The sequence below is a fragment of the Urocampus carinirostris genome, chromosome 11, assembly GCF_059441175.1.
Source record: "Urocampus carinirostris isolate Australia breed hairy pipefish chromosome 11, RoL_Ucar_1.0, whole genome shotgun sequence".
In the NCBI taxonomy this organism is placed as follows: Eukaryota; Metazoa; Chordata; class Actinopteri; order Syngnathiformes; family Syngnathidae; genus Urocampus; species Urocampus carinirostris.
This window is the reverse complement of record NC_142359.1, coordinates 20,159,643-20,172,830: the sequence shown is the minus strand read 5'-3', so window position 1 is coordinate 20,172,830 and position 13,188 is coordinate 20,159,643. Positions and strand designations below refer to the sequence as shown.

At 38.8% G+C, this 13,188-nt stretch overlaps 1 protein-coding gene across 2 annotated transcripts in view; it reads left to right on the top strand.

Moving 5' to 3' along the window:
• The first annotated feature begins 7,498 nt into the window (after positions 1-7,498).
• afap1 (actin filament associated protein 1) overlaps positions 7,499-13,188 on the top strand; it is a 38,409-nt gene continuing 32,719 nt past the window's right edge. For both annotated transcript variants that reach the window (XM_088347438.1, XM_088347437.1), the window contains exon 1: positions 7,499-7,687. In XM_088347438.1, the coding sequence (XP_088203564.1) occupies positions 7,624-7,687 (64 nt within the window). In that variant the 5' untranslated portion in view covers positions 7,499-7,623. The remainder of the gene's footprint in view (positions 7,688-13,188) is intronic.

Genomic DNA, 13,188 nt, shown 5'->3' with positions numbered 1-13,188 from the left:
CAAAAACTTTATCCTCGTAAGTTTCCAATTTCAGTTAATAGTGAGGTTTTTGTCTCAAAACATTGATTTATTTTATTGTTATGGTTTCACTCGCATAACATCGTTTTTTTTTTTTTTTTTTTCATAATTCTGCATGTTTTTTTTCTTGAATGTTGGCAGCTTTTTCCAGGTAACACTAGTTTTAACCTTATACCATCATTAAATTTACACTGTCTTTTATTGTTGATTTCCATTCATTTTTGTAATTGCTGCTTGTTTTCCATAAACTAGGGTAACCTGTTTTTCCACACACCTCCATTTTTTACCATCTTTTCTTTTTCTTGTCAATGTCCCACTAAGTGACTGTTGATTCCCAAACTATATTGTACTATAATACCGTTGCAAATTTATTAATCAATCATGCACTGTGGTTGCTTGACGGCATCATGCCATACGGCAAAACTAACTCGCAACATTACTGCAAGATGAAGTAAGCATCTACTACTGAAAACAGCAAGTATACTGTATATTTCTGATTCAAGCCATTGCATGGTAACATAAGAGGAATGAAGGATCAGCTGCTCGACATAACTTATTTGTGATACGAATGAAGGGATGTTATTATTTTATTTCTCTAGTTTTATGTATAACGATTTTTGGGAGGGCGCCTTATAAGTCAAATTCTAACTTTTCCTGGTTAATTTTATTCCTCTGCCATTAAAGTGCTTTATCCGACTGCAGCCTTTCCATTTTTTTGCCTGAAACATACTTTGTGTCACGGGACCGGACCAGATCGGAGGCAGGAAGGGTGAACTCATTCGTGTTAACGATCAGTTACTTTTATTAAGGAAATAAAAGTCGTCCAACACTCAGGGACAAAAACAAAAACAGGCTTACAGGCAAACAGGAACTCAGACTAGGAATACTCACAAAACAGGCTTTTACTCAGAACGGGCAACACAGGTTTCCTTAAGTCAAACAGAACAGATTCATGCAGAACAGAAAACGCAATGAACCAGCAACCGGCAATCCCCAAAACCCGCCTTTAAGAAGCACACACACACGGCGACCATGCTGGACATGACACTTTGAATGTATTTTTGAACGATATTTAAGTCAAGTCATGTTTATTTGTATAGCCTCAAAGGGCTGCACAGACCACATATTATTGCAAACCACCCACGATTATTACACCATCCCCTGATCTAAAACCTACATGAGGGCAAGGAAAAACTCGGCTCGCTACAGTTTAACTGTACGGGTCAGGTGTATCGACATTTCGTTCTGTGTGCATTGTTACAAAGAATGACAATACAAGTAAATTATTATTATTATTATTATTATGAGGAAAATGAAGAAATTTTAAGAAGGGACTGCAGATGAGGTAATCCCACTTCCAGGATGACCAGAATGCAATGGATGTTGCAATAACCAGTGTCTGTAACTCATGACAAAAAGTTACCAGAGCAGACAACTCTGAAAAGTTGGCTGCCCGCCATAAAGTTGCCTGCCTTATTTTTCCCAATTTGAAACGCAATAAGACGACTAATCGCAAAAAAAAACCCATTGTTGCTAAGTATTAAGGACTGATAATCAGAATATATAACAGATCAACACTTTAAAATTAAGTTTATTATAAATCTACTTATAACATTCGTTGCGTGAATATGACATCGCTTTTTTCCATGTGTCATCAGTATGTGTCTGTATTTACTTATCTTCATTCATGCAATGTTTGCGTTGCGTCGTCTGCTACAAGCCACGTGAATTCCTCTTTCCACGATGCTTTTAATGTGCTTTTACGTTTCGTGGCATCATAGTTTTTGTTAACTTCTTTTGAATATTTATTCTGGGGCTGATGTTTTGGCTTGATTCCTAACCACCTATCCATTTTTCTTGTGTTCTCTGTGCGTCTACTTTGAAAAATGTAATATGCAAATGCACGACCTTATAACGCTCGGGAAAGTCCAGAAGCACGAAGTTATTCGACTCAGTCTTCTAATCGGTTGCCGAGTATGCAAATTGCTTAACGAACGGAAATTTCCAAACCGAACGAAGATTTCGAAATTGGATTAAAGCAAACATTTGATTTTTTATTAGATTTTTTTTCTTGAAAAAGTTGTCGGCCACCCGGGCGGAGACGTTTTGTAAGTTGTACGCCCGACGTAAAAGATGCACGCCCCGGGCGTCCGGGCAGACGTTATTTCAGACACTGCAATAACAATTTTCAAACAGATATTGCCAACATAAAATATAGGTTATTCATATGCTATAGAATAGAAGTGTGTTTTGAGCTCAGATTTAAACATTTCCACTGAGGTTGCAGATCGAATCTCAGGGGGAAGAGCATGCCACAGACCGGGGCCCGAATGGAGAAGGCTCTCAAACCTGCAGATTTATAATATTTAGTGTTCGTTCAATGGTTCTGTGCTGAATAGTAACTTTGTTACTCTCTGCCACCATCTCCTGGCTTTAAGTCTCGATCGCAGCCTCAGTCAGTTCAGTCCTCAAGTACAGTACGCGTTTCTTAGACTCGCTAGAATAAACTCTTTTTCATCTTTTTGAGGATTTGGGTTGAAAGAAGCCTTTATTTGATTTACAATTTTCACGTTACACTAAAAAATCGCAGCGACGAGAATAAAATCACTGGAAAGTTGGCATTGTTAACACGTACTCAAAGGACGCACTTCACTTTGAAATTATTCTTGGAGCTTTTGAAACTTGGTCAAAATAAATTCAACTCAATTTTGTATCGAAATTGTATTGTTCACTCGCACGAGTCAATATTGTCAGGGTCGAAATGCAATTTAACTTCACATTTTGGTTCGACAGGACAGAGTAACATACTTAAACATACAAATAAGCAGGGTTGGGTAGGGTTACTTTAACTTGATTACTTTCAATTACTTTTGGATTACTCCAATACCAAATATGCTAATAAAAGACAAAAGAAACTAAATATGAATAAAATGATGACTCACAACACATGGTAAGCTTTCTCTCCTGGCTTTGATCTCTTTGATCTCCGGCAAAACTAACATAAAATGCCACAGAAACAAAATGAAAATAAATCCAAACAGCTTGCCAACATCATTTTTGCCGTTCCATGTATTCCATTACTCCCCAAGCCTGCACAAAATTTAGTCATTTTATTCATATTTAGTTTCTTTTGTCTTTTATTAGCATATTTGGTATTGGAGTAAAAGTAATTGAAAGTAATCAAGTTAAAGTAACCCTACCCAACCCTGCAAATAAGCAATCAGTCATGCATACTAGATTCCATTCAGGTCTACATTTCCTTACAGACTCCCACCAGGCACAGAACAAATATTAAATACGTGGCTTTTAGTTGTAAGGTTTGAAAACCCAATGGAAATAACTTCGACTTCAACTCGGTAGTTGACTCGTGACGTCACACTTGCCGTTCTGGTCACCTCCAGCTCAAGCCCCAAAATAAGCCGCGCCCCTCTTGCGATGATTGGCTGTAGACTCTATCGTCACTTCCGGAACGGCCTCTCATTGTCACCGGTCCACGTACATAAAAAGGAGGAATCCAAGAAAGTAGCGAGGTGAGCTATGTTTCCATTACTTGCATTCTATTTCAATTTCTAATTTCTGTTTTCGTGTATGTTGAGGTGTTTTTCAGTGCAGTTGTTACTCGGAGAGCATTTGTTACGAGGGGGGGAGGTGCTGTGGGCGTGTACTGTATTGTCCTGTCATGCAGACAAATGATTGATTGAACATATAAATATATAAAAAGAAAAATACATGATTTAAAGAAAGGGAAAGTGGAAAAAAAAGGAAATTATGTGAAAATGTTCTTTACATACCCGAAAGTGAAGTCTAGGAATGTATCTTGTCCTGTCCCAGTATTTATTTCATTATAATAAGACATCCATCCATCCATTATCTGCACCGCTTATCCTCAGTAGGGTCGCGGGGGTGCTGGAGCCAATCCCAGCTATCTTCGGGCAGTGGGCAGGGGACACCCTGAACTGGTTGCCAGAGGGCACACAGGGACAGACAACACTCACTCATTCACACCTAGGGACAATTTGGACCGGCCATGGACATGCATGTTTTTTTGGTAATGTGGGAGGAAACCGGAGTGCCCGGAGGAAACCCACGCAAGCACGGGGAGAACATGCAAACTTCACACAGACTGGTAGTTGGATTTGAACCCATGACCTCAGAACTGTGCCGCACACCAGCCAACCACTGCGCCGCCGTGCTGCCCTATAATAAAAGAATATTTTCGAAATAAACAACGTAAGAATATACTAAAAAGGGCATGCAAAATTGCCTGACATCACTACGTTTCTTTCTCAAGGCCATCACTACCCTAAACAAGCGTGCAAAACAGTGAATATATATATATATATATCTTCCAAAAACACGCATTTCAGGTGAATTGGCCGGTCCAAATTGTCCCTAGGTGTGAATGAGCGAGTGAGTTGTCTGTCCCCGTGTGCCCTGCGATTGGCTGGCAACCAGTTCAGGGTGTCCCCTGCCCACTGCCCGGAGATGGCTGGGATGGGCCCCCCCCCCCCCCCGCGGCCCTACTGAGGATAAGCGGTGTAGCTAATGAGATGAGATAATGAGATCTTGCAACTTAGTTGTTTTTTTTGTTGCTATTAATGTTAATGCACTACTTTTCATTGCACTGTTATTACGATGGACCATTTCTTTAATTACACTATTATTACAACTTGGTCCGGACTGTAAGTCTTTTATTTCATTTTTCTCTTTAAAGTGTTTATTCCAAGTTTATCCCGGAGTGTCATGTTTAATCTCATTGCATGTTTCCTTTTATATCAATAAGAATGAAGACTATTCTATTCTGTGAAATTTTACAGGTATAAAAAGAATAATTTGGGGATAATGCAGTTGTCTCACCATATGCCTGGGGAACAAGTACTACAGTGTCGAAAATTCGCAGCTGCTTCTGGCTCTGTCCCACATGGCATAGGTTTACCCTGGGTACTACCCTGCATAGATAGTAGGGGACTCAATGGCCAAAACAAAATGTGTTTAAACACAAGACGAAAATCAACTTTTGCTGTGATCTGCTCGATTTGTGCCTAATGTGCCAGATTTAGGTGTTGCTTGTGACTGCCTCTGCTAGAAATACATTGTTATTCTGTATTTGTGTGGGCAGAAGGTAAATATCAACGAGACAGAATGCATTGCTTCCTGCTGTGTAGTACTGTATGTTGTTGTTGAAATTTAGCCATTTTTTTCATTCTTTATAGCAGTGTTTGAAATAATGTCTGCCCGGACGCCCGGGCGTGCATCTTTTACGTCGGGCGTACAACTTACACAACGTCTCTGCCCACGTGGCCAACAACTTTTTCAAGAAAAGAAAAAACCTTTTGTTTTTATTTATTATTCAAATCAAACGTTTGCTTTTTTCCGATTTCAAAATCTTTATTCGGTTTGGAAATTTCAGAATTTCGGTTCGTTAGGCAATTTGCATACTCAGCAGCTGATCAGAAGCCTGCGTCGAATAACTTTGTGCTTACAGACTTTCACGAGCGTTATAAGGTCGTGCATTTGCATTTTCCAAAGTAGATGCACAGAGAACACGAGAAAAATGGAGAAGTGGTTAGGAATCAAGCCAAAACCTCAGCCCCAGAAGTAATATTCAAAAGAAGCTAACAAAATTGATGACGCTACAAAACGTAAACGTACATTAAAAGCATCGTGGAAAGAGGCTTGTAGCAGACGACGCAACGCAAACATTGCATGAATGAAGATGAGTAAATACAGAAAATGCAATGAACCAGCCACCGGCAATCCCCAAAACCTGCCTTTAAGAAGCACACACGCAAATTAGACGATCTGCTACAGCCGGTGCCCAGGGGGCGGGGCCAGCCGGTCGCCACGGCGACCATGCTGGACATGACGGAATTAGTATGTCGTATAAATAAGTTAACAATATACATGATATAAGGAAACACATGTACAATATAACATGTTAAACTACATAAATAAACATGTTCGAAAAAAATATATGGTGTAAGATTTTTTTGTATTTTGTAAGGGAAAATACGACAGTTTGTAAGGGCATGGAGCCCTGGAGCTTGACAGGTATGAAGTAGAATTATGAGTTTCTTATCAAAGGATGATTATTCCCCCTCCTACAAGAATTTGTGTAAGAATCTTTGTAGTTTTTAACTCCACGAGAGTTTATGAGGTTTTGTCTTTATGGAGAATGTAGTTTTTTTCTAGCATTTGAAATGTACTCCCATACATTTGCAACGTGATTGTTCGCTGAGTTGTAATTAGGCAATGTTTCATCATGGTGGGGAAACAATTTGAAGTTTGTTTTTGTTTTTATTTACAAAAAATGGTACCCTGAATCCCTAATGCCCCCAATAAGCAGGTAGGCGCATGGCGGACTCCCTATTGGTGTGTGAGTGTGTGTGTGAATGGGTAAGTGTGAAGCACATTGTAAAGCGCTTTGGGAGGTCTTCATTGACTTGAAACCGCTATATAAATGCAGACTATTTACCATTTAATGCAGGGGTAGGGAACCTATGGCTCGGGAGCCATATATGGCTCTTTTCATGAGTACATATGGCTCCGAAATAAAATGTAACTATTGCACATCTCTCTGTGGCGTTCCAAGGTCAAGTGATTGCATCCCGATTTTGGTCCGTATAAAGTCGTAGCAACTTAATGCAGAAGTTTGATAAGAAACCATTTAAACTGATGAATAAAAATGCTGGCAAACGACTTTGATTGGGTGAGCAGCACGGGTGGGCGGATCCCTGCACATAGCGCAAGGCACTTCCTTCTCTCTCTCTCGCTCAGTGCAGTCTACATCGAAAGTGAATATGATGATATGCTTATCGTTTGCAGTAGTTTGTAACATTTTTACGAAAGAACTTTGCATGCACATTGTATTGAAACCGTTATTAAGGACAAATTTCATGAAAAAAATATTGCCTTAACACTCTTAACTGAAGGTTGAAGACAAATCTTAAATGGCATATTTACATTGATTTGGCATTATTATCATTTCTTACATTAGATCAAATCATCAAATGACACCCAGTGATATAAAATGTGCTGAAGAATTAGCTTGTGTCTAGAGAGCGTGTTTGGCAGTTTATTCAATTTTGTCAGAAAATATATGATGTGGCTCTCTCAATTAATTTTTAAAACATTTTTTGCTTTTATGGCTCTTTGGGTCAAAAAGGTTCCTGACCCCTGATTTAATTTGTCTCGAGTTGGGCATCATCAATTTCTGACGGGGTTATAGCACCTCCTAGCGGCTAGCCCCTGTGCAGCGCCGTCACCAAATGCCACACTTTCATCGCGACATAATAAGTATTTGTACTTTATTTTAAGACTTGGTTTGAACTTTATACATTGAACATCACACCTTTTAAATACATCGTCATGTTTTAACGATCACTGAATAAAATAGTAAATGCATTAGAAGTTTGAGAACGCCCCCATCCCACTTCAAGACGAAATAGAAAAAAACGACGGTCCATGAAGGCGTCGTAACGAAGGGGGTGAGGAAAGAAAACGGTGGCGAAAAGTGAGAAGGAAAACTAAGGAGAAAGAAGGACAATTAGCTATAAAAAGCCTGGAACCACGGCGGAAAGTAACAACTTTGACGTCTACCCGTATATGGACCGTCGTTTGGCGGATTACATGATGAGGAGCGAGCCTGTGCTTTTTACATCCAGCGGCGGTGAGTTTCGGAGAGTTCTGAGTGGCCTACATTTTCGATGCCGTTTTTCGAACCCGACGGCGACATTCTGCCTTCTTTTTGGTCTGCCATATTCCTATTTCTAATATTCGTCAACACTTTTGTCTCTTTTGGTTGGGTTATTCGTCGCTTCGACGAGGTTGATTTTCTAGGTAGGTGTACTGTACTGCAAACCATCAACAGCGTTCAAAAGAATATGATTTCTATGCAGGGAAGGGGTGTCAAACTCATTTTAGCTCGGGGGCCACATGGTAGACAAAAATGCTCACGGGGGCCGTACTGGTAGAATTAAGAGAAATAAAGAGAGAGAAATGGAGCGAGAGAGAGAATAAAAGAAGGATTCAAATAAATTAAATAGGAAAGAGTAAGAAATGGTAAGCCATAATAAAACTGAAAAAGAGAGAAAAGGGACATAGAAAGTAAGAAGGACGCAGAGAAAAGGAGATGGAGAGAAAGAGAGAAAGAAATAGTTATAGAAAATGATAGAGTAAGATACAAATATATGAAATGAGAGAAAGAAAAAGGAGAGAAATATAAAGAAAGAGAAAATGAGAAAGAAATGAAGCAAAACAGAGAAAAGGAGAGAGAAAGACATAAGAGAGAAAGAAAAAAATGAGAGGGAGTGAAAGAAATATAAAGAAAATTATAAAACATAGGGAGAGAAAAATGATAGAAAAGGAAAGAGTGGACAAAGAGAAATCAAGAGAGGAGAAAAAGGGTGGAAAAAATAAATAAATAAAAGAGAAAGAAACCCAGCGAGAAAGAAATTGAAAAGGTAAAGAAAAAACTGAGAAATACATTAAAAAGAGAGAGAGAAATGGTGACAGAAAAAAGTGAGAAAGAGAGGTGGAGAGGGAAACAAAGGCAGAGAAAGAGAGTTAGATATGGAAGAATTGATCAAGAAAAAGACAAGAAAAGAAAAAAGAAAGGCACAGAGAGAGAGAGAGAGAATGAAAGAGGGATGCAAATAAATTAAAAAGGAAAGAGTAAGAAATGGTAAGCCATAAGAAAACTGAAAAAGAGAGAAAAGGGACGCAGAAAGAGAGAAGGACACAGAGAAAAAGAGATGGAGAGAAAGAGAGAATGAAATAGTTATAGAAAATGATAGAATAAGATGAAAATATATGAAATGAGAGAAAGAAAAATAGAGTGTGAGAGAAAAGGAGATAGAGAAAGAAAAAAGGAGATAAATATATAGAAAGAGAAAATGAGATAGAAAAGAGAAAGTAATGAAGCAAAACAGAGAAAAGGAGAAAGACATAAGAGAGAAAGAAAAAATTGAGAGGGAGTGAAAGAAATATAAAGAAAATTATAAAACGGAGGGACAGAAAAATGATAGAGAAGGAAAGGGAGGATATAGAAAAAGAGAAATGAAGACAGGAGAAAAAAGGATGGAAAAAAGACAACATGAAATAGTGATAACTAAACCAAAAGAGAAAGAAACTAAAAGAGAAAGAAATAGAAAAGGTAAAGAAACAACTGAAAAATATATTAAAAAGAGAGAGGGAAATAGTGACAGAAAAAAGAGAGAAAGAGAAGTGGCAAGGGAAACAAAGGCAGTGAAAGAGAGTAAAGGAATACGATATGTAAGAATAGATCAAGAAAAAGACAAGAAAAAAAAGAAAGGCAGGGAGAGAGAGAGAAAGTGCAGCTCACTTTTCTCTCGCGCTTCTCTCAGCCTTCTCTTTTCCTCGGAGACCGAATTCAAAATGTAGACTGGCCTGACACAGTCCGTGGGCTGCATGTTTGACACCCTTGATGTCGATTAAGACAAAGCCCCCCACTCTCCTCCCAGAATGCACCCACCCACCTCCATTCGCTGGACCTTTTGACAACATCCATTTTCACATCTCCAGGCAACTTCTACTGTAATTGTAAGGGAGCCAGCAAAATACCTGCAACAATGTCAATATCTACAGTACACGCCCCACAACATTTGGCCCTGTTTCAACGATCGGAAAACAATACAAACGCTTCAAGGGATAGTGAGCATTATTTAGCGCCTCCTAGTGGAAATAAGTGGTCAAAATGAATCTGTGGTTTTTTTTGTGCTATATTTGCTGTGATTCCTAACGAGAATGTCTCATATGTGATTCATCAGGAATAGCATCCTGGAAAATGCAGTGGGCTAAACTTTAGTCTTCTATTGTGAAAGTCGTACAATCTAGAGCAAGGGTGTCAAACTCATTTGAACTCGGGGGGCCACACGATAGAACAAACATTTTGTCGGGGACCGGAATAGTAGATTAAAGAGAAAGAGAAAGAAATAAGAGAAAAAGGGAGAGAAAAGGAGAGAGGGCGGGACAATGAAAGAAAAAGAGAGAGAGGGAGAGAGCGTGAGAAACAAAATATAAAAAGTCGTGAGAAAGGGGGAAAAGAAAGGGAGAGGAAGAAAGAAATCCAAAGAGAAAAAGAAAGACAGAAGGAGAGAAAAGAGAAAAGAAAGTGCTAAGGGTATGAAGAGAGAAAGAGAAAAGGAAAAAATGAAGTTAGAGCAAAATAGGTTAAAAGACACAGAGAGTGAAAGAGACAGAGTGGGAGAAAAGGGGTGGAAAGGAAAGAGAGAGCGAGAGAGAGAGAAATACAAGTACAGTGTCTTTGTGAGAGGCACCTGGCTTTGGCAACATCAAGTTGACATATTTCAACCTGCAGCTTGTTTTTCTCTTGCACTTCTCTGAGTGTTGTCTCGCGGGCCGGATTCAATCCCTTAGCGGGCCTGAAATGGCCCGCGGGCCGCCTATTTGACACCTGTGATCTAGAGAGAAATCATTGGGAATTACTTTGCCAAAATTTAAATCCTGTACTAGTTATGAATAGGAATAGTTATTATTTAATTAAAAAAAATGTTCATTTGTGACCTCAAATGTCCTCATCAGTAAATGTAATACAAGTGTTTTAGCCACATGCTTTACACCAACAAAAACGTCGACCATATGAAGAAGGTGCTGTGTCTGAGTCGGATCGGGATGTTTCTCCTGCTACTGCTAACCATAGAATCTAGTCCTAACTTTTGCATGTGGGGTAGCAAACCCCAACATGAAAATCCAGCCTCGAGTGGAAAGGGCGCCACCAGGGTGTAATTGCCCAAGACACCACAGAAAGTGGAACCCAGGAAGTTAAGGGAACTGTGAACCCTTGAATTCAATTGTAAATAAAAAGATTTATTCAAAAAGCAATATTGATTTAAATGATAAGCAAAAATAAACAAACTATGATATCAACATGCAGGGAGCTGATATAATTGTTTGACATCTTGCTGCGACGCGTACCCCAAAACTTTTAAAAGACCGGCAAAAAAAACACAAAACCAGTAAAATGGTGCATCTGGTCACATTGAATATTTGTAGTTTATATTCTTCTTTGTGCTTTTTAGAACTAGTTTGCTGTTGTAGGACACACTAAAGCGTCATCTAGTGGTCAAACAATCAAAGTGTCCCTTTAAGTGCATACCTGTCAACATCAGCCAATTGCTCTCCTTATCAATGATTGCAATTCCCCCTATTTGGCAATGCTAAACCTTAGAAACACAATATTGCACCTATTTACTCACAGCAAGGCAGACTAAGTAAAACAAAAAAGAAGAGAATTTGTGTAAACAACTTTATCTTAATTACCAAACAAGCCACACAAACAATTCCTCAGTGACTTTCTTAGCTCTTTCCCCACTTGTAGTAATTTTAGGTATTATACGCAGCAGTGCAGGATTTCTCAGACTTCATTAGCAATTTACGATGACATTGTCCTATGCTACCAGTGACTAAGACAACCCGTAATAGAGCCGGAATAGGCAAGCCAAAATTGGTCTAATAATAAATTGTATCCAAAAATTGTTTATTATCATAAGCCGCACACAATTTTTAGAAAAGCTGTTCCAGGCAGAGCACAAAACATATACAATATGTGGAAAACGTATAGGTTGACAGATATGTCGGCATGAAGAAAAGTTTGTGTCATTTCTGAAACCCCAGTTGTCGACCACTGATGTAGATTACATAGGAAAAGGAATTGGGTTTTATCTCATGTTCACATTATTTTTAGTCACAGTACCTCCCTGGAAGATATAAATAAACCTAAAAAAGCATGACAAGGGAAACGACTCTTTAGTGTATCTGAAGGACACAGAATAAATACATTGTACATTTCTATTGGTATTCTTTACACAGTTTATGTTCTTAGTAAATGGTTTTAATTTTGGACCCGCATATTTAACAATGTGGTACTGTGAGTAAAAATAGTGTGATAATGCCTTTTCCCATGTTATCTGCATCCCTAGTGGTTTAGGGCTAAAGGTGTTCCTACCATGCTTAAATTTTGTCTCCCTACTACCTCGATATCGCGATGTGACGTGTTGCGATTGTGTAATCGCAAGAATTTTTTTTTTTTTTTTTTTTTTTTTTTGTCGTCAGGGATTTATAGTTCCATGTTTGTGAGTCAGGGGGTGCTTGGCCAACCAGAATTGAGAGGCAAGTTTTAATAACACTAGCCAATAAAAGCGAGGCAAAGTTTACAAGCGGTCTGTGTGCGATTGTGATAGGTTGGTGTATTCTGTCGGTCAAACAGCGGTAGTTTTGCACAATTGTCCACCAAAACAAACGGAATTACATTGAAGATAAATTCATTGTTTAAATCGGACTCTGAGGAAAGTTAGAAATAGTGATTACCAGAGGGTGCCCCGCGGATTGTTATTGCATTCGGGAATTGACGAAGGTGGCATCGGGAGAGAAAGGTCTCGAAGTTTGTTTGTTTCGCTCCAAAACTCCCCTTTAAAAAAAAATCAAAATTATTCCCAATATGGTAGTTAGCTTCTCCCCTTTCGATTGAAGGCTTTCTCAGCCAATAGCAGGCTATTTTTCGTGGTCCACAGCCCACATCAGCCTATACAGGCCTGTTTGATAAAACGGATATAGCCTTCAATAGGTCCGATTATCTTCAGCCAGTAGTAACTGATTTGAATAATGATTGACACATTGTTTAGCCAATGAAATTTCCAACATAAATGTAAACGATTTTCCGATACGTATTCAAATGAGAGCCGAAATTAAACGCGCGCGAGGCAATTCGTGATTCATTTTTACGCACCATTATTAGGAGGAAGTGTGTACAATCATTGTTTTGACCTCTGGAAAGAGAAGTCAAACATTTACAAATCTTTCACAACAGCTAAAAAAATTGGCCTAAGTAAAATACAAATTCTCGACCGTTTTAGTGTAGTAGTCGTCTCCAAATGGCTACTTTTGGAAATGCCTAATCCTACCCTTAGAAAAATGTGTAAAATACAATGTTTAGTTTATCAGATTGTGATTGAATTTGACAAGTTCCCAGGTAAGGCTTCAAGCTATTGTCTCACCTGTTTTCCAACTAAGATGCCCATGCTACACTCTTTTGCAGGCATTTCGTTGCAAAAATAATTCAGGCGAGAATAAAAACCCATTTTTGCGTGTTCCAACTTCGATTACTCAATGTTAGAGCACATGCTGTGATTA